We start from the raw sequence: 21,558 nt of genomic DNA on the forward strand, positions 1-21,558 counted from the left end.
GCGGGGGGGGGCGGGAGGTCTACTTTGCCAAGTGTTAGTGATTTTATAGAAAAAAAAACTTTAAAAAAAGAAAAAAAAAAAAAAGTTGCCACTCAGGAGATTGTTACGATGTTCTGAAACTTTCCATGTCGGCGTTGGCGAGGACCCCGTTCACAACATGATGGCCATGTGAGGAATGAAAGTCTCATCTGTGTCCCAGACTGAACTGTTTTTTTTGTGAATGTGAAGCTGGAGTGCTGCAGATGAGGGTGTGTCTGCTTGTCTCGACAGGGTCTCAGTGTTGGATCTGGCTCTTACTGTTCATTTCCTGAAGTTTCCTGGAGAGATGCATCCTGGGGATTAGTGTCTTTTTAAAGGGACGAGTGTTTATCACCCTGGGCTTCTTTTTGAGGTCTCAGGTTGTCTGGAAATTACAACTGGTGGCCCCTTTTTTTCTTGTTTTCTCTTCCCATACACTTTTTTCCTTGTTCTCACCTTCTCAAACACAAGGCCACTTTCTATTACTGTATCATACAGAAAGCAATTTAATTGTCGGTTACTTTACCGCTGCACAGTGCCTGGCGCTCAAGATGAAATGTGATGAGTAAAGCTGCTGGTTAGCGACAGTAATTCACAGTTTTCTTCTCCACGACATTTAATCTTTGTTTCTTGCCTTCTAATATACTTTTTCTTTGTAGAAGTTTACCTATTTAATGGTAAAACAAACCACATTTCATTTTCAGCCTTCAGCCCAACCTCATTGATCATTGTACAATACTGTGTGCTTCAGGTCGTTTATGTGTAAGACATAATATATGACATATTGGTGTAGAGGCTTTAAAGCGGCACAATTGAATATGGGGGTCATTGAAGCTATGCCTGGAAAAGAATGGGTTGTCCCGCGTCTCAGGATCCACAGTGTGATGTGAAACAATACAAATCTGCTAGTTGTATGAGGAATGTACTGCAGTGAACCAAAAGATGGAGGGGCACGGTGACTGACTGCTCACGCTGAGGCAGTGACATGTCATCTCGTCAAATAGTAAAAATTGCGTTGAGGTACAGTTTTGCAAATGCAGTCCGAGTTGTGCATCAAGCAGTTGTCTTTTCTACTCTTGTCCACTATGGTCTGTCCTCTCTCCTCTGTGCCTGCGGGTCCTTGTCCTCACTCCCTGCCTGTCCTGTTTCCTGCTTCTCTTCCTCTCTGCTCCTCTCAGCGCGCTAATCCTAGAGAAATAAGGAAAAAATGCAAAACAATCATAATTCTAGACAGTATTGGTTTATTTATCAAAGTTGTACATACGTAAATGTATAGTGGGTATTTTGTCTTAATTTTGTTTCTTATTAGTTGTGCCATTTTCTTTTTTTTATCCTGTTGGATAATGTTTGATTTGAGGTTTCTATCAATACCATTTAATCAAGCTGAAATAAAGACGGATTGGTCACAACTCTGGCTGTGGATGTCTTTTACTCAACTGCATGTAACAGTAGTAAAACAGCTCCAGCAGGTGGCAGCATGTGATAAGGACTGTTGAGGCGTATTGCTGCAAACAAGGAAGTTAAACGTGCATCTTTATGTTGCCCTTAATTACAGCTGAATTACAGGGTTTCCAAATCAATCACTAATGAAGTTTTGGGTTAAGTGAGGCCAACCTGCTGTATGTCCATGAATACTGAACTCTGCTTCCACTTGAGGGCAGTCTTGAAATTGAATCATTCCCTCCTCTGCTTTGACTAAGCACTCAACTTCCAAAGTTTGCATTACTCCAACCACATTTACCCTCTAAAAACAACCCCAATCTCCTGTTACTGCTTAAATCCAGACCTTATTTACAGCTTTGTAACATTTCATATCTTTTCGCAGGCTTGCTCTTAAAGTATTTATGGCACAAACGTTGTGGCAGCAGGGAGAGGTCGATATTTACAAGTGAATATGTATCATATTAAATGATGCCTGGAAAAGCAATCAATAGAAATGACTTTTTTCTCAATGGAATGGGCCTGCAGGAAACTGCAGGGCATTTTCGTAGACTGAAGACTAAAATACAGTTTGATATACATGTGCACATGCGTCTTTGGATTTCTGTCATCTACTGAGCTTGACTCAGATATTGTGGGTCATATTAAATGACTATGAAATGTACCTTGAAACTAACCTTAATCTCACTGTGGAGATTGTGTATGCCTGCTGTCATCCTGCACTACCATGGGAATAAGTAAGTACCTCATTGAAAAACACAAAAACACTCATTGTTGTGACATTACAGTTTGAGCGAGGGATGGACAACCGGGTTGCAGCAGTTGCCAAAAAGTCTGTTTTCATTTCTACATTTAACTTCATGTTTTCTGCATGTTATTACAGTCTACACAAATTTGCTGACGAACACAAATCTGCTTTTCGGCATCTTATATGTGCAGCTTGCAGAGACGGAGGAGACTTTCATTCAAAGCAGTTTGTGTAAACATGTCACCTACAAAAGCACTTCTAGTGAAACAAATCAGCTCCAGTCCCAGCTGAACGCTCACAGTGAATGCTAAATTGTACTGACACATACGTTGTAGTTGTGGAGTTGCAGAGTACTGTGGCTAATGTTGAGCAGGTAGTAGTACAGTGAGAAAGTAAAAACCTAAAACTGTTCTGTCTTGGGGTTTCAAAGGCTTCTGAATACCTACGTTTATTCAAGTTGAGACGTGTTTATCTGAGCTGCAAAAGGCAAGAAAACCAGGGAGAATGGCTTTCAAAAGCCCTTTGATGTGAGAAAGATTAAAATCTGTTTTTCTTTTTAAGCAAAACCAAATTATACCCAAATTCAAGGCTAAATGGCTGGGTGCTTATTTGCATGATATATTCCTCTGGGCCATGGCCTGCAGTGTTTTGGGAGAATATGGGGACACATTATGAAACAATTTGTTCCAGATGTGAATTGAAAAGACATAATTTGCAAAACAACATTCCTGCTTTGCATCTGTGCATTCTGATATTAAATGGATATGGAGTTTTGTTGAAAAGACAGAGAAATTGCCCATAATCATTTTTGCACAACTGCAGTCAAACAATATTTGGCACCACTGCTGTAAAACAGGATGATAATGACGTTTTTGAGAATTACAGAGCAGGGCCAAGGAGGTGACCGTGACTGATGGGAAATGAGAGGCGCGTTGCCACAGCAAGAAAGAAAAAAAAAGTTTGAGAATGTGTGGTGGTGGTGAAGCAGCAGCAGCAGGGAAGTCTTTGTTTTTCACCCTCTGCGCTGTTCTTCACTTCTCGTATTTCTCACTGCAGCGTGGATAAGCAGGCACATGAAAAGACGGTGTTCTTGTGCGTCTTATTTTTTTGTGAGGTTGAGGTTTGTGTGCGTGAGAAGGGGAACGTGATATACTGTACAGGAGGAGGGAGGGTTTCGTCTGTCCTGACCCAGAATGAGTTAAGAGGGAACAATAGGAGGAGGGTGCACATACTCCACAGAAAGGAGATTCTTGGAACAAACTGTACCGAGAGGTCAAATATTCTTACGAAAAACACAACCTAAAGTGGCACAGCTCTGTGTAACCCACCTGACCTCAGTGCACTGAAACACAGCAGACCACACCACTCAGTCATGCTGTCATGTCAGGCCTGCTTGGTGAATTCACTTCTCTGTGGTTATGCTGATGAAGTGGGAAAGGCCTGGGCCTACAGCAGCTCTCATAGGCCAGGCAGTGGGATCCTCCGTCTCCTCCAGTAAGTGGAGACATGTGAGACCAGTCAGGCTCCAATTAGGCCCAGACGGTTTCCCAGAAGCGCTGGAGGCCTCCTCCTGCCTCTCAGCCCACCGCGGTGGGAGAAGGGTGCACCCCCACGGTGTCCGGACCTGACCTCAGCTGGCATGAGAAGGGCCCTTTTCCCTCGTATGGGCTCATGCAGGCAAAGAATGCGGCACACAGACAGGCGAATGCACACGAACACTGTCACGCAAACTTAAATGCAACACAGCCTGGCGGACATTTTCACGCAAACCAGTTCACAGCTGCACAGAATTTGCTTCAACAGGTTTCTCGGTTTTCAAATGTGCATACATTTACCAAGTGAAATCTGAGAGGGGCGGTGCGTTGAAGTTGACACTTATGATTAAAAGCTGTCAAGCTATCAATCATGTGAGTCATCATTGTTCTTGGACAATAACAAGAAGACAAGCTGTCAAAGGCAATTCAGAAAACAGCATGCCATCAGAACAAAACATTACACACAAACAGGCTGGAGCCAAGCGCAGCTCGCACTCTGCGATGCTGTTTTAGGTGCACGCAAACTTCAGGTGCTGCGTGTACAGACGCAGATGCCTTGTTGTTGTGTTTACTGGAAGAATAAATCGTGCTCGAATCACTTCAGGAATCTCCTGCCCGGCCGAGGGACTCTGCATTCATCCTCGGGGCAGGATTTCTGAGAAAGGGAGTTTAAAAAATGGCCACAACAAAGCGCCACTATCCACTATATCTCTCCCTGTATCTCTCTCTGCCTGCCACACACTCATAAACCCTGCACACGCTGCATATCACTGCATCTTAGTGTTGAGAGTGATGTTATAACAGTGGTAGTGAAAAGCAGTAAAGGTTTGCCTTGTGTCTAGTGCGGGGAGTGACATACAGCAGGGATGTGGAATATGTGATTTACTGCAGTATTTTCCCGCAAACATACAGTTGTGTAAGTTTGACAATTGCCCGCATATAAAAACATCTTATTAAAACTCGCTGGAGCAGAAATAGAAATGAAGATCTATGACCTCACTTCTTTGAAATAAAGCGAGTGATTCTTATATCTGAACATTAAAATGGTGAAAAGCTGGGCAGCTGCTGTTTGCATGTTTAGGCATGAGTTTGAAAGGAGACATCCCTGATCTCTCCTCTTTTCATATCAAATGCAGTTTTCCTGCTACAGTTCTTCCTATTAAAACCTAAAGTAGGTGACATAATGACCCAGATACGAGAGTGTAAGGAAATAAATAGAGTGTGAAAACAAACAGGTTCTATCACTTCTCCTGTTACAATCCATCCGATTGAATCCGGAGCGTGCTCGCATTTATGACCCAGTCGTAAGCAATAGACGGTCATGCTCAGCTCATAAAAGGTACTGTAAGTGATATAACAGAGAGACAATGTAGTGACTGCAGTTACTGGCATTCTTGGATTACAACTGAGAAATGATGCCGTTTAAATCTAAAGTATTTGTTCCTGAATGTAATCAGTTCAAGGAATCGAGTTTGACTGAACAGAATCGAGTTGAGGGAGAGAGAGAGACGCTGTCTGAGTGCCACATCAATTAGATTTACTGGAAAGAAGAATCTACTTTTTTTTCTTGTGTACAATATTTTTGTGAGCGAACTTGCTGATGCAGGGCCTTCAGAATAACTGTGCGAACAAGACAGAAGGTTGTTTGTCCCAGCGGGAAAATGGGATTGTGGGATTTTTCTGCACATTCATTGAACTGTGGGTGGCTCCCATTCTGGGAAACTCAGTAGTTTTTTTTATTAATGTGGTGTGAAAAGAAGCACATTTTTCCCTGTGGGACTTTTACGCTTTTCCTCATGCCTTAATGGAGCGTCCTGTACACCGTATACTATCTCGTGCTGATTGCAGGCAGTGCAGAAATCTCAGATGAGAACTGCTGCGATTTCTGGAACAGGCAGATTGTTTGTTTACATGTGGGTCGAAAGTTGGGACAGACTGTACCCTCCTTCCAAGATTTCCAGTTTAGGCCGGGAAAAAGAGGGAAAAGGAGGCCGTGGTTTGGAGCCGCTCCAGAAGAATTTCCTGTCTTCAGGGAGTGCCCAGCCAGAAGGGGACAAAAGGAAATGCCTCGAAAAGAGAGAGAGAGAGAGAGACGCCTGCAGTGCTGCAGAACTCTTTTTTTTTCATTATTGTGATTAATGTCTTTGTTACTCTAAGAAAATAATAAATAAAAAAAAGTTAAAGAGCTCACTGAGCCCATAGAGCTCCTCTGTGTGAAGTGTGCAATCCGAGTACATGTAGGAGAGGTTGTGGAGACAGGAGCTCCCTCTGTTAGGCCTCTCGGGGACACTGAGTTGCTGTTTGCAGAGGTCACAAACCTCAAAGTGTAGGAGTTTCACATCTACGATGAAAGACCGACGTCTGCGAAACAAAGAGAACAGAGCTGCGAAAGAAGAAGAAATGCACACATACTGCCCGATGATGTAGCTGCAATTTTATTAGAAGCTGTATCTAAAACCAGGACAGTCACAGATTATGACTGAGAAGATGAAAGAGAGCCCCTGTAACTCACTCTAGCAGAACACACACCTGCACCAGAAACAATAGGCTCTATTCAACACTCCCATTGGCTTATAGTCAGTTTATGGTCCCCTGATATGACCTCATTGTGTCTGCCATTTCGTGCAAGGTCATCGAAGACCCAGTCATACACACACATGGAGTCATTTACTGACTGAAGGAATAGCTGGGATCAAAGCTTTCCTCTGGGTGACTGATGCATCCTGGGTAGTACCCTCAAACATCTGCGACTGAGTCAGGCCCTTCAGACAATGTGGAGTATGAAGGGAAAGGCGACTTATCATTGAGGGAAGAACTTGCAATCAAGATCTGCCTCCACTTGAATTACACGACATCTCCCAGGTTAAAAACTCCTCTGATCCTCTGAAATGTCCCTGTTGTCCGCCTGGCATGTATCTCAGGCCGCTATCAGCGCTCTTATCTGGACGGTAACCACAAAACCGGTGTGTGTGAACGTTGCACGTACACACTAAATCTATCCGGAAATGTCAGACTTACTGGCACAACTCAGGATCAAGTTACTACTACTGTGTTGTGGAGGAAGTGTGCGTGATTGCGTTTACATGTGTTCCTGAGTGTAGACGCATATGGATAACCAGCGTATTATTCTATTTGCATATGAATACTGTATGCATATTTGTGTGTGCTCTGTGCATGTGTGTTTTGGCAGCACGTACCCTTTACTTGAGAGCATGTACATAAGGTGTTCTCAGCTAACAGCATCTCTCAGCCAACCTGCTATTATAGTGCAGACAGATTTATTACCATCTGCCCAATGACATCAGCCAGCTATTTCTGGGGTTTGTGGGAATCAAAGTCCATTCTGAAGATCCCGATTATGTCATTGGCTCCCTTTATTTCCAAGCATTTGATACTGATAAACGGATGGCGGCGGCAGCGGCAGGCGAGGCCAGATAGGCGGGCAGCGTCAGATCAATCGTATTATCTGCCATGATGCAATCTGAATGTTTGAGGCAGCAGTTGATCATGATCTGGACACTGCCTGTTTCTGGAAGTGTGACAGATGTGCATCTCCAGATGCAACTCAGTACCGCCACGCTGGTATGACCTCACATGCTGATTTTGGTCGGAAAGTGCAGAGATCAAAGCGGTGCAGATTGCCTGCTCATTCCTTCAGGGTGTTAAGTAGTTTCCCCTCTTGTTTGCACATGACTCCCACATCAAAACATATCTTGAAAGAATAGTTTGACATTTTGGGAAACACGCTTATTCACTTTCTTGCCAAGAGTTACATGAGACATTTGTTACCACTCTTATGCTTGTATGGTAAATATGAAGATACAGCCGGTAAGCTTAGCTTAGCTTAGCTTAGCACAAAGACTGGAAACAGGGGGAAACTGCTAGCCTAGCTCTGTCTAAAGGTAACAAAAACAACAACTGGCTTTTTTACAAGCTGTTATGTGCCGGAATATTTCTTGGTCTGTACTAGTAACTTTGAAGTCTCCAATGGTTGCCTGGCAACTGGTTCTGACCAAGAAATAGTCCGAGGCATAACCTCCTCTAAAACAGCAAATTTGTGCTTTTACACTTCGTTTTCGGCAAAGATCAAACAAAGAAGATGTAACGTGTTAAATAGTGACCTTTAAAGGTGCTAGTAAGGGGATTTTGTTACTTTTGGACAGAGCCAGGCTAGCTGTTTCCCTGCTTCCAGTCTTTATGCTAAGCTAAGCTAACCGGCTGCTGGCTCCAGCTACATATTTACCGTCCAGATACTAATGTTCTCATCTAACTGAAACTCAAGAAAGTGATTAAGCTCATTTCCCAAATTATCAAACTACTCCTCTCAAAGTAAATAAGGATTTGCACCCATTTGAATCTCCTCAATTAAGAAGACTATTTCACACTTTCATCATTTATTTTTAGTCTTTCTTCAGTCTGTAATCCCCTGAAAGTGAAGAATGTGATGTGGTGCAATGTGGATCAGCTGACTTACACACTATAATCTCAAACATTTGAACTTCAGCTTTCCAGTAAACGTTGAGGTGCCATGTGCTTAGCAACCACATCTAGCACAATGTGGCTCGTGGTGGAAAATAATGACACGCTGGATGCCCTGATGACGCTTGTGACATTCGCTTCTTTCTTTAACTTCTTCCTCAACATCATGACTGCGCTGTCAAACTGTGTGTTTCCTGTATTCCTTTTCACAAGTTAGCGCTAAATGTCATAATAGTTATTGCCACATTGTGTCAGCTATATGTGATTTGGAAAGAAAAGGGTTTTGAAACCCTGGCATGGGTCTCACAGGAATTAGTCCTGTGATGCCTGTCTCAATAATAGCACTAGCTGAAGCTCCCAGCTCACTGTCACATGGCTAAAATGTTGGCAACCGACCCACATGTTCTTCCAGTTGCAGCTTATCACAATGGCACTAGATTGTTCTATTATTGTCTCAATGGCTTATGCCAGGAAAATAAGTGTGAAGGAAAGTAAACAAGCTCTGGAAAATGAGCAAGTTTATCACAGCTCTCCTGTTGTCACATCAAAAGCTTTACTCCTCCTCCTGCTCCTCCTCTTGTTAACCCTGAGAGAAGAGCAGAATTGGCACTGGCCCCGTCAATGGGCTACAGTGTGATGCTATGTAAATATTGGAGTGGTGCCTGGAGTTGAAAAGTTTGCTGGTCATTTGCTGGCAGGGCCAATGTCGAACAATGCCAGAAAGTGCGTCACAAAATTCAAAGAGCTTCCATTGCAAGGTGATAGGCCTCTGTTAAAAAGATCCAGTACACAGCTGTTGGGAGATAGATGGATGACATTTTCAAGGGATAATCAATGCCAGTGGTGGAAAGTAACATTCACTCAAGTGCTGTACTTTTGTACAAACTTGAGGTACTTCTATTTTATGATACTTTATACTTCTACTCCACTACATTTATATAACAGCTACAATTACTAGTTACTTTTCAGATTAAGATCTTACACACAAGACATATGATCAGCTCATAACATATAATGCATCATTACAGATTAAACTCTCAAACACTGTATAAAATAGTTATAATTAGCTCCACAATAACCAGCTACCACATTAAAGTACCGCTTACATATTAATACATCAATAATAAAGATCCAATGATATAATAATACAAAACTGATAGGGATCATTCGACATAATGAGTACTTCTACTTTTGATACTTTAAGTGAAGTTTGTCTCTAACACTTTTATACTTGGAGTATTTTCATAGTGTGGTATTCATACTTTTACTGAAGTAAATGGTTCGAATACTTCTTCCACTATCAAAACATTAAGGTAAAGAGGTCACATGCTTTACTAGAATAGTTGTGATGTCAAATATCGTCCCGGATCATTTTGTGGACGTGGAAGGTACAAGTTAATAGCACTGAGTTCTGCTTTTAGCTCTTCCCAGAAGGCAGCAGTGGCAGTGATGATACTTTCGTCTATAAATAGACTCCATGTCATGCCAAGAGTGTCACATTGGATTTCACTGTCAGCTTTCACACCTTTTCAGGTGATCATCCGTTGCCATCCGTTTGTAACGTAACGTGCTAACTGAAACAAAAAGAAACACTCCCTGTCTGGTGCAGAAGGGTGGAGACCGGTTTTATTCACCCTACAGACAGAAATACAGTCGAGTGCACAATTAGGAGTGTGTATGATGAAAATAACATAAGGATCTCACCTTTTCTGCTGAAAAGTTAATTTACTTTATGTGTGAGCTTTTATGTCAGTCATATGTTTTCTTTTACATTTTCATTCTATTTTGCCTTTAATTTTCTTCAACTCTTAACCACTGTGTTAAGTTTTTACACCACACATCAGTGCTCACATGGTGCAGTCATTTCCTACTAAGGGGTATAAACGAGAAATAAGTGATAGAGTTGATGATAACAGAGAGTTCTTCCCTGTAAATTTACAGTAACGCTCCGCGGCAGTGTTGCGCCATCAGTGTGCAGACAACAATCTCTGACACTCGTGAACAAAATGTTCTCAAGAGAATTCCTGGCGTCACTCCACATACCGCGGGAAAATACTACTCGAACATGTTTCTAGTCAACAACAAATACATAAATAAGTTTAATACTGATACCAAAAGTAAAAAAAACAGTCTGTGACTATTTTTCAAAGAATGAGTTGTGAAAAACAGTGTTGCCACTCAGGGCTTTTGTGGCTTGTAGTTCATGTTCATCTGTGGTGGTCACACATGACACTTCCCATAATTCACCAAAACACACAAAGAACAACATTGACAGCAAGACACAGAGAGGGCGAGAGAGACTGAAAGAGAGAGAGAGAGAGAGAGAGAGAGAAAGAGAGAGAGAGAGAGAGAGAGAGAGAGAGAGAGGGTTACCAGGAAATTATTACTGGATGATTGGTAATCACACAGAAGGGGTCTTGCTCAACCAACAAGGAAGTTTTATACAGCTTTGGATGGCAATCCTCTACAGCATTGTGACATTAAAACAAAGGAACTCATGCAGGTGGAGGCAGGAAGTAAAGCTATTGCACATGATAATGACACAGAGCTAACAGGAATTAGATAGCCTGATGTACCAGGAACCCTCCCTGCATATCTCAGATCATCTGTGACAGTTCCACAGTAATTTACCTAATTTGAATCATACAGTGTAGCTCACATCTCACAGCAACAACAGTGTTTCCTCTTACCACCCTTTCATTCATGCAGTATCCTGGTTTCAGTAAGTTGGACATTTTTAGAAAACAAAGATTTTATTCTAAATTCAACCTTCTTTAAAGACTCAACCTGAATAAGCGGCACCTTTGTAATTGCTAACGCCACAAATAAATTTGATAAAATTGGCAAGACACGCAGAGCTTTTAAAAGATCCCCCTGTTCAGTGAAATTCTGGAAGACCAAGCAGCTCCAAAATATTTTGGTGAATAACATTTTTCTGCCTTTCACCCCTCTTTCCAGTCCAGAGGTCCGCTTTCTTCCCCCCCTCATACCCAGCGGGTTTACGGGAACCATGAGCTAGAGTAAATTTCTGAGTCAGTGTGGGAAAACCTAAACAGCTGCCTTTTCCACTAAACAGTGGTTTAGACCAAGAAGCTATCATGCAAGGCCTTGTCTCATCCACTAAAGCAAGGACCAATCCATTGACTTTGCATGTGAATTGAAATGTGCCTAGATTATTAGGAGGCTAGATACATTCAGTTGAGCCGGGATACGCAATACATAAGATGACACATACAAAAGGGTGTTTTTGGTTTTCTATTTAGATTCTGTAAACCTACTAGAAGTAAAAGACACACACACAGCCTACAGAGCCAAATCGGTCATTGCCAAGCCTCACACTGTGAGCCTCAGATGTTTGGCTGGAGTCCCGCGGCGTGCTGCAGCAACACAGTTCAAAGCTTTCTCAGCTCCAGGTCACTTGGTTCGTCAGCCGCCTCCTCCTAACCTGCCATTTGAGGGTTGACCTCTGGTACGCTGTCTGGTTTATTTATTTCATTTTATTTATTTATTTTAAGTATTTGACGTCAGGGGGCAGTTACAGGTCTTTTTTTGTCCAACGTTTTTTGTTCCACCTCGCTCCACTTAAAGGTCCTTCTATTCCCCTCCATCAAAAGTGTAATCGACTTGGGAAATTACAGAAGACATGCTGAAAAGCCAAGTCAGCACGCTGTAATGATGTGCATAGTGGTTTCCATGGAGACATGGTGAGCTAAAACACAGTGTGGGGGTTTCTCCTTCCCAGCTCGAGACAACTTACTGCTCCTCTCCCCTCCATTGACTCTCATTGTGGTCCCAGGGGAGGCTTTGGATGCTAAATACATGCCTCACGATGATGACACAATAGATTTTCTGGAAACAAGGGGACTGTTACGAGGCTATCCTAGTGATTTCCCTTCCCCCCTCATCCTGCTGGTGGTCTGAATCAGACAACACCTGACTCACCTCTGTGGACACAGCTGGCTTTTACCAAAGCCCATCAGGCTCTGTGGCGTCAGTCCGTTACCCACAAGCCCCTCCCTCTGTCCAGCTCCCAGCCGAGGTTTGGTAAAACTAACACCAAAACCGACTCTCTGTATCTGTTTCTGAGAACTGAACCAATCCATGCCAAGAAGTTTCAGAGCTATTTTGCTGATTTCCAGGTTTTTCATTTTCCCCATCTTCTGATGAGTAAAATGAGCCTGACATGACACCACGGCCTGCAGCTAATCTGCCGTACAATGACCACCTGAGGCTGACGGTGGTCATAGCTGAGTCAGCAGGGAGGGAGCTGATGCGGATGGTATGAGCACTCTATCAGTCACACGCATGTTGCCAAAGATTAGACTTTACGTGAGGATCTGAAGTCACACTTCCTTTAGACAGCCTAATGCTCATTTACACCTTATTATAAAATGATGATGAAGAAGGTCTTACGGTACGGGTAAGGTCAGGAGAAGAGTTAGGGTCACCACAGCGGGAGGGGATCAGCAGTGGACTATCCATCAAAGATATCTAACACATCTTAGATAAGGCTACGCCAAAAAACTGTTAATTAATAGAACATTTTAAAGCTACTTTTTATTAAAATGGCCATTTTTTCCTGATGAGTTCTTCTGGTTGAATGATTATAATCATTACATAAACATTCAATAAATGGTTTATAACACACTATAATGTAGTTGTAAGCAGATATATGGGCATTTTAAAGTGTTTATGAATGTACAGTATTTATATATATATCAACAATTATAATTTCACCTATGAAGACAACTGTGTTTTACTATATTGTCATTCATTATCTGTTTATACTCCAGACTCCACTTACTGTATGTGTACCCACAGGAGGCGTTACAGATGCCAAATACATTAACACACTTACACTTACAACTACATTATAGTGTGTTTTATTGAATGTTTGTATACTGCTTATGAATGTTACTTTTTAGACTAAACTTTTTTTTGGTGGCAGATTTTATTCAGAAACGTCGGGACAGGAAATAAAGCTCTTTGTTTGCATTGTAATGTTATGTTATATGTAATAAGTCATGTTCTTGTCGGTGTTGCAGCAGCATGTTTGGTGTCTGCTGCATGTGGCCTCATGTGCAAGAAATAAATAACTGATTAACTAAGTACAGTATTAAAGCACACATTTTCATAATGACATGTTAACAAAGTGCATTTGGAGAGAGAGCCCTCACTTGGCTTTAATATGGATCTTAATGAGGAAGTTCAATCATAAAATAAGGTCATTAACGCTGCAGGGGGAAAACAGATATAAAACTTCACAGCAACCAGTAAATAATAACCTGCTGCCCTTGGATACCAGCTGCTGCTATTGGGAAATAAAAGTCTTAACGTGCTGTGAAGTTCCCCAAAGTCTGGCGCCCTCTATGGGGAAGTAGTGCCCAGCATGCGAGCTGCTATTACAGTGAATTTCTCAGAAACGGACTGAATCATTACCTCACACTCGACGCCAAAGCGGAACTTTTACAACAGAGAAAAGAACATATAATCAAAAGGGATTATCTAATTCTAGTTTTTTTAATTCCCCCCAAACGACTGAAATGTGTGTTCTTTAAAGTGTTTATAAACACTGAAGAGACAGACTCCAGGTTACCAAAGGTAAATACGCACTGCTTGGAACTCCTCCTTAACTTCGTTGTGGAGGAACAGGGAGGGGGGCGGGCGCTTCTCATAGCAGGAATCCTTTAAAAAAAATAAACATATGCTTCCTGTCAATCTGCCAAGAGAGAGATGCTTTACTGGAAGCAGACTCCTCCTCCTCTTTTTTTCCACTTATAAGCCCTCCTCTCCTCCTCCACGCTCACTAGTAACTCACAGCTCGCCGGAGCAGCACGGAAACACAACGAGAAAACGACTTTACTTTAAGTCTTAAGTTTGTTGGCAAAGAACTTTCATCCTGACAGACAAACCGCAGGGTAACTGTGAACTACATCTACTTGGATTTATCTTATTAAAGCGAGTTTGGAGAAGCCTTAGAGGTGAGGATCTGTCTTTTTTTTTCTCACATTAACACTCTTTATCTGTGTGTAAGCAGGATTTAAAAGTGGATGAATAATGTGTTTGTCTAAGCGAGGTAGTCTGTTTGGTGAAGCCGGTCACAGCATGTAAATTGCGCAATGAGGATTACGATGTCCTTACTGGAACTGACCGCGGTGGTGACTCCCGAGGGCAGATTACACAAAAAAGTTTCCCCGAAATGGCTGGAAGTGAAATGGAAGCGTTTTGGGTTAAACACGCTGTTAAAACCACAATTGAAACAATTTGGGTCGATATCTTTTTGTTTCTAGATGACAAAAAAAGTCCAGGCGCTCTGGGGGCAATTTATCCATCATCACCAGAGATGTTTAAACTTCCACATCTGGAAAAATAGTTTCCAAAACAGCTGCAGGAGTTGACTAGTATTAGACCTCAGCATGAGTAAAGCAGATCTCGGCTACGACTGGATGTCAGTTCAACTTTTAAAACTGCATTTTAATGTTTCCACACTGAGCTCAAACTCCTCCTCTCTTGTCTCTTCAGGTGTTTCATTTCCAGACGGACTGACCTCTTTGTGCCCTCCACGACAACCCTCTGAACCTCTGTTTGACCCCACCTCTTCTTCTCTTGTCTGTGTGGCGCCCGGTGCTCCCCCAGGCTGCTATAGAGAGCGGGCACAGCGCCATGGTAACTCACAGCAAGTTTGACTCCGCAATGAGCAGCAGCCTCTTGGACTCCAACATGCGGCTGTCTCACCGTTACAAGACCTTCGCCTCCAAGACGCAGTACCAGATGGTCCTCACCACGCTCCACAAGCTCCAGGAGAGTGGCTTCTACTGGGGCGCCATCACTGGGAAGGAGGCCAACGCCATGCTGGCGGCCGAGGCCACCGGCGCGTTCCTCATCCGGGACAGCTCCGACAACCGGCACCTGTTCGCCCTCAGCGTCAAGACGGCGTCGGGCACCAAGAACCTGCGTATCCAATGTGACCAGGCCTCTTTTTACCTGCAAACAGACCCCAAGAACATTCAGTCTGCCCCCCACTTTGACTGCGTCCTCAAGTTGGTCCATTACTACATGTCTCAGAGCAAAGGGAACACTCGCAGTGGGAATATCTACTACATTTACTCTGGAGGGGAGAAGATCCCTCTGGAGCTCATCAAACCTCTCTCCTGCAGCTTGTCCACCCTGCAGCACTTGTGCAGGAAAACAGTCAATGGACATTTGGACATTTCTTCTAAAAGAGACCAACTTCCTCATCCTCTTAAGGAGTTCCTCCAGGAGTATGATGCTCCTATCTAGAGGCGTTGCACCGATGCTCTTGAACGGGCAAAGACTTGAGAGTGTAACAAAGAAACTGGATGGGTTTCAGCACAGCTAAGTTGGAAGACATGAGGAGTTACAATGAAGCAGAGTAGAGAGAGTCAAGCCCGGGATTGTACTGACAAGATGTGGGCCTCCGTCTCTTGAGGTCCACATGGATTGGGGACTAATTCACAAAGAGGGCCAAAGAGAAAGAAAGCTGTAATCTGGTGGTATGAAAGAGAGATAACCCGGCCGGTGATGTGATGACGCACAATTTACTGAAAACTGAAGTGAGGCTCACAGTCAGCTGTCTCCAGTCTGATGACACACAAGTTCCCCTCTGCTGCTAACCAATGTGCTGTGAGGCCGCCGACATCAGCCTCAGAAAATCATCCATCCATTAAAGCTGGTCTGGCTTTTTCTGCTGACCTTGGATGATAATCTTGGACGTATTACACGCGTCCGTCCAGCATCCCGGGAGCTCTGACCAAGTGACAATGGAAACTTAAGAGTACAAATGAGTGGACACTGATGGCTCGTCTGGGTGCATATTTGTACCAGCAACGATTAGGGAAAAAAGGCTGAACTTTTTGTTTTTTTGTTTTTGTATCTGAATCTTATAAGATGTTTTAAGACCAGAAAATGTGGAAAGAAGATGTGTTTCTGATATTTTGTTTAGAGGAAGGGTTTATGCCAAACTTGCCTGAACTAGACAACAGTTTGTTGGAACACCAACACGACTGAATCCTACAGGATCTTACTTGAGCGAACAGTACCACTGCTGAGTTATTGTGCAAATCCTATAAGTCACACTTTTTATATACACGGCTTCAGTGGTGAGGAGAGTATGTACACCAAAAGATGTGGTAGTTTTTGTGGCAACAGACAGGACCGCCATCGCTCACAAATGAATGTATTAAACACGGTGTCTGTCTTTTCCTAATAAGGTGAAGAGTCCAAATGTATCTTATTTTCATGAGTTTACATGAGTGAAGATGAAATGTCAAATCTGTATTCGGGCTGTCTTTTATAAAGATGTACTTTTGCCAGCCAAACCCGCTGGCTGTGGATGCTTGAAGATATTTGAGAAGTTTTGACGAAGCAAGCAGACTGATACAACTTTGCACTTATTTATATTTGTATGATCGTTTCATTAATTTATAATAAAGAGCACTATTTTTCTATGAAATGAGATCTCAGTGTTTGGTTTTGTTATATGATGATGACTAAAACTTTATTTCTGCAGGAAGAGTAAATTGACTAACAGTGTTTAACTTCACTAAAAGTGAAACTCACTACAGATTATATTCATGGATCTTTTAAGTAAACTTAAACTTGGTTGGTCACATTTGGTTTCGTGAACTTGCTACAGGGGTCAGGCCACAAGTTCATAATTTCCTCTTAAATTTCATATTAAGTGTGCTCGACCTCAGATGGGAAACCACTGCTCTATGTGACACTGTGTTTTTAGAGATACACGTAGTGCAAACGAGTTATCAATTCATCAGACATCAAGAGCTTTTAAAGATTCTCTTTTAATCTCATTTCCTAGAAGACACCACACGCTTAGCTTCAGCTTCAAACAGGGCAAAATAATATCTCATTCTTATTTTCTGGGCTGATAACATCTTCCTCTATCAAAGAGCAGCTGCTTCAGACAAAATACACCAGAAGTGTAGAATAACAATCCAGTCTTCTAGAGAACTAGAGCTGACTCCTTTTAATTCTCCTGTGACTCACTGGATTCTCTGTAGGTGTTAGCGTTACCTAACATGCTCTCACATGCACATACATAATGATGCAGCAGTTTGCTTATAACATGAATGGCAAGTATACAAGTTCTCAGAAGTGTCCCTCACCCTGTACACAAACACACTGCTCACAAAGAAAAACAACATGTGTACTTCACACATATTTACCGTTAACTCAGCCAGTCATCAAACTGCCAACTCTCTGGAACAACGTGCTCTTAAATTTAACAGCAGCGTGTCTGTTCACCTGCTCAGCGAGACAACAGTCCGACTTCAGCTGACTAAAAGCAAACTGTAACAATGCAAGCGGACAAAGCCTCTAATCGAGAAAGATTTCCATCTAGTTGCACTATGAGTTACATCAGCTTTCTTCTGTGAATTATTGTCAGGATTATTTTTAGAACAACACATCCTGTGCTCCATGGCCCTCTTCCTTTGCAAAAAACTGCCTGGTTTTCATCTGTATGTGTGTGAGTGCTTTACTTTTATGGGGGTCCTGGATGTCCCGGGGTCTCTTTAACAGAGAAAATATACTTAACATTGTTTTATCAGCTAGATACTTCATGACTTACCACAGAAAATTATGTATTACTTCTGTTTGGGGTCTCACAGACCCCAGTGGTAAAACAAGGTTAAATACAATGGATTTTTATATGATCTATATCTGTGACTGATGTGGACAGTGCTTTCTATGCAACACAATCCTTCCCAAATCCCAAATAAGTCTATTGAACAGTTTGTCCATAAGAGATCTAACAGGGAGTTCCTCTCTGCCGTCATTATGTAGCATAACACTGTACAACATATGTTTGCCCGTGCGTAGCTTATATAACGTATAAAAACATGAAATACTTCCTTATTTGGTGTGACAACAATGCTTTAGGGTCACTTCTGTGTTTTGTCACCTTCATCAAATGTGCAAGCCCAGTTTGTGGCAGAGGGGGAGGGGTTACCACGTCAATATTTTTCTACTTTTAATATGGTCAGAAGAAAAGAAACAATATATTTGACGGAAAGAATTGGAAAGATTTTTGCACACATGCACCAGTGGCGTCTATTGGACCCCAAACAATGAAGAAACACAGACGTTCTACCAAAATCACTGATGATTTGTACACAGACTTATGAATTAATTACTATCCCAGATGCAGCTTCTGTACCCTTGTGAACTCACAGACCCTTCATGTCTACACTGTACATAACATTAAGAGAGACCACAGCCAGGAACGCATGCACATTTGCAGCAAAGTGCTAAAATGATGGATGAACGGGAATCTGCAATAACCTCCACATCCAACATAATTACGGGAACGAGCTCCTGCTACCTGCTTCCACAGCACTTTACGGTTCCCTCTCAGCCAATGGGGCTCAGCGCAGAGGTTTCAGAGAGAAAAAGGGTCTCTGAGGTGATTTGTGTGCTGTAAGTGGTCCTTTTTTTCTCCCTCAGTAATCTTGATATCAAACCAACACGTTTCTTTGAAAATACACATTCAGAGGCCCCTTTATAAATGTAATTTATGTACCAGAGAAAGCTGCAAGACTGTTTTGGAAATTTCCTTGTAAAACATAAAATACCCTCCCTGCCTCCCACCCCCCACCACCACCGCCACCAACACCAAAAAAAAAAAACGCCTTTAAAATCCTTTGATTATTCAGAACTAAACAATTAGGGGATTTGGGAAGCATTATCAATCACTTTTCTGAATTCATTTTAAGGAGTTGAGCGCAGGATGAGGCTGGAAGTGTTGAATCCACCCTTTGTGTGGAATGATACCAAATAAGTGCAGGCTGCTGCAAAACTGCTGAGCATAAAAAAAACCCCTTCCTTCCCAGTAAGCTCCATGTAAACACAATACAAAAGGGAAAGAAGTGCAGATAGATGGGGAAGCACAAGAAAACACGTGCATGATTCTGTACTGTATATTATAAGATGAGTGTTTTATTTGTTTGATTCATTTAAGTGGTTTGGAGCATCTGTCAGTGATCTCTACTTGTGTTGTTATTTACCAGGTATTTAAAGAGAAGTATCAGCAACCTTTCAGAAGGCATTGCGCCTTTAAGGCCTGATTGACAGCTGAAACCAGTCTGACCTTCAGCTGAAGTCTATTAAAAGCACGCGGCATCGGTGCGTCGCTCAGTCGAAATTCTCTGGTACTCTCTGGTCATGTGATTCTAGAGAACAAGTACTGAAGAGTCAGAGCGCTCATAACCACACCCTCCCAAACCACTCACTGCATCAAAGGCAACCAATCTGAAACCATTACAGCTCCCACATCAGGTTTTTCTGAGGAAGTAGCCATCTGCCCTCCCTCCACAGCTGTACCCAAACCTGTCATACAGTTTACACAAAACAGAGAACAGATAAAGGTGGAAGGATGATTTCCAAGGAACAGTTGTAAAGAGTTAAAGTAGAGCATGCATCGTGTCAGTTAGGTAACTTTATAACATTTGAATGTGTCATAGAGGTTTTCGGCTGCTATGTGCAAAATACATTTCTTGTGTTTTGTGTAACCTGAAGGAGTGTTTCTGGATATCATTCTTTAAAATAGTGCTTATCAGTCCGAGTGGAGGAGACTGCAGTTCTTATCATTAGTGAGATAACGTTATTTTTAATCTGCCACATTTAAAATCTTACCTCAATATTGGCTTAATATTTCACTTTTAATGATAATAATGGTTGTACAAAAATGAGACCTTGGCTGTATGAAAATTTGACAATTTTCCGAGCACAATGTCCCTGACTTTAGCTGGACTGACTGATTATAGCACAATGAAGTGCCGGACGTCATGTTGGATTTTCGATGAATACAACCTGCTGACCGGGAAAATCCATTCACGTCAGCTTCGTAGTTGCATCACAAGTAGGATGTGGGATTTTGTGAACTCCAGTATTTCCAGTTTGACGTCTCACTTCCACAGAAGGATGAATAATATAAAAATCACACAAATGTAATCAACTCTACTTGTGAAAAGGGAGTAGTGTCATGTCTGCTGTGATTTATTTATGCTTGTTTGTTATCTTGTAGTAGTAAAAAAAAAGATTTTGAACGTGGCCGTGTGATCTGTGAAACATTAACTGTATTAATGAGGGGGAAAAAAAGTCCCCTCTTTTTCCAATACGGCATGGACTGAACCCACACTGTGTATTCCTGAGAAAGGGCAGATAAAAATAACCCAAAGACAGACGTGATGGATCATTTTGCATAGTCAGATAATCCATTTATATTCAAAACAATTCCAGCTACATTTTGATTCTAAATATAAGATTGTCACATTTACATAGACGTAGGTTCTTGCAGTGCTGGACTAGCAGCTGTTCAATTTCTTTTGTTATGTTTTGCATTTAACAGCTGCTCCCATGAGGTTTTGACAGGATCCCTATTTGTCAACCTAATCAAAGAAATGATTGTATGCAAAAAGACACTTCTGCTCAGTTTTTAAAAGGCCCTGCACACACCGGTGAAGTTAGCTGTGTCTGGCTCATTTGCTTTCGGTAAAAGTTGGGAATAGCCTTGCTGCTAATGACATGAAGTAATGTACTAATAAACATTTTAAATGTTTAAGTTGTCCTTTATTAACAGGTGCAACAAAATGAATAGCAGAGGCAGAGAGAGCCTGCACACTCCAACATGGTCCTGAGACGAAGTCTAATCAGGAAAACCCCCACGAGGAGGAGCTTACAAAGTGTCGCTCCTTCCACAGCTAATGAGCTATCGGACCTAGTTTAGCCAATCTGCCTTTTTCACAGCATGCACACTACCAGGGCCGTGAAACTAGAGCAGCTAAATGGAATTCAGCTATTACACCTGAGCTTTTTCTTACCGTTGCATGTCAAAATGTCTTCTGTCAACACCACCAGTGAATGCACCACAAGTTCTCACTTGACTTTAGACCATGCTGGTAAACTATCAGAATTTCAGTAACAGAGAATTTAAGAACCATATTTTACAAGAACTAAGTTTACCAATGTCTTATGTTGACTCTTGCATTTGTAGCTTTAGCATGTGGTAGAGCTGATGTTGTTGATCATCAGCAGCAGGAACTGTCTTGTAAGTAAGAATGTTTTTGACTTTCCACACTGAATTCAAGCCCCACAGTTTGTTACTCAAAGTGCCACTCAGACTGGAACTGATATGGTTTTGTATGGGGTTGCTGGTAGTTCTGGGAACAGGGGAACTTCTGAGAATGTTTAAAATGGTAGTTCCCCGGGAGCTACTGTTATATTGCCTAGTGATTCTTCCAACTTTTTATTTGTATTGATTATGCAAAAAATGCGGCAGGTTACAGAAGCTAACTACAATCC

At 42.1% G+C, this 21,558-nt stretch overlaps 1 protein-coding gene across 1 annotated transcript; it reads left to right on the top strand.

Moving 5' to 3' along the window:
• The first annotated feature begins 14,040 nt into the window (after window positions 1-14,040).
• Window positions 14,041-16,693, top strand: socs3a (suppressor of cytokine signaling 3a). The gene is made up of 2 exons (XM_070922852.1): window positions 14,041-14,201; window positions 14,743-16,693. The coding sequence occupies exon 2, from the start codon at window positions 14,884-14,886 to the stop codon at window positions 15,499-15,501; it is 618 nt and encodes a 205-aa protein (XP_070778953.1). The 5' UTR covers window positions 14,041-14,201; window positions 14,743-14,883; the 3' UTR covers window positions 15,502-16,693.
• Window positions 16,694-21,558: the final 4,865 nt, after the last annotated feature.

This window comes from Enoplosus armatus, chromosome 17 (genome assembly GCF_043641665.1).
Source record: "Enoplosus armatus isolate fEnoArm2 chromosome 17, fEnoArm2.hap1, whole genome shotgun sequence".
Taxonomy (NCBI): Eukaryota; Metazoa; Chordata; class Actinopteri; order Centrarchiformes; family Enoplosidae; genus Enoplosus; species Enoplosus armatus.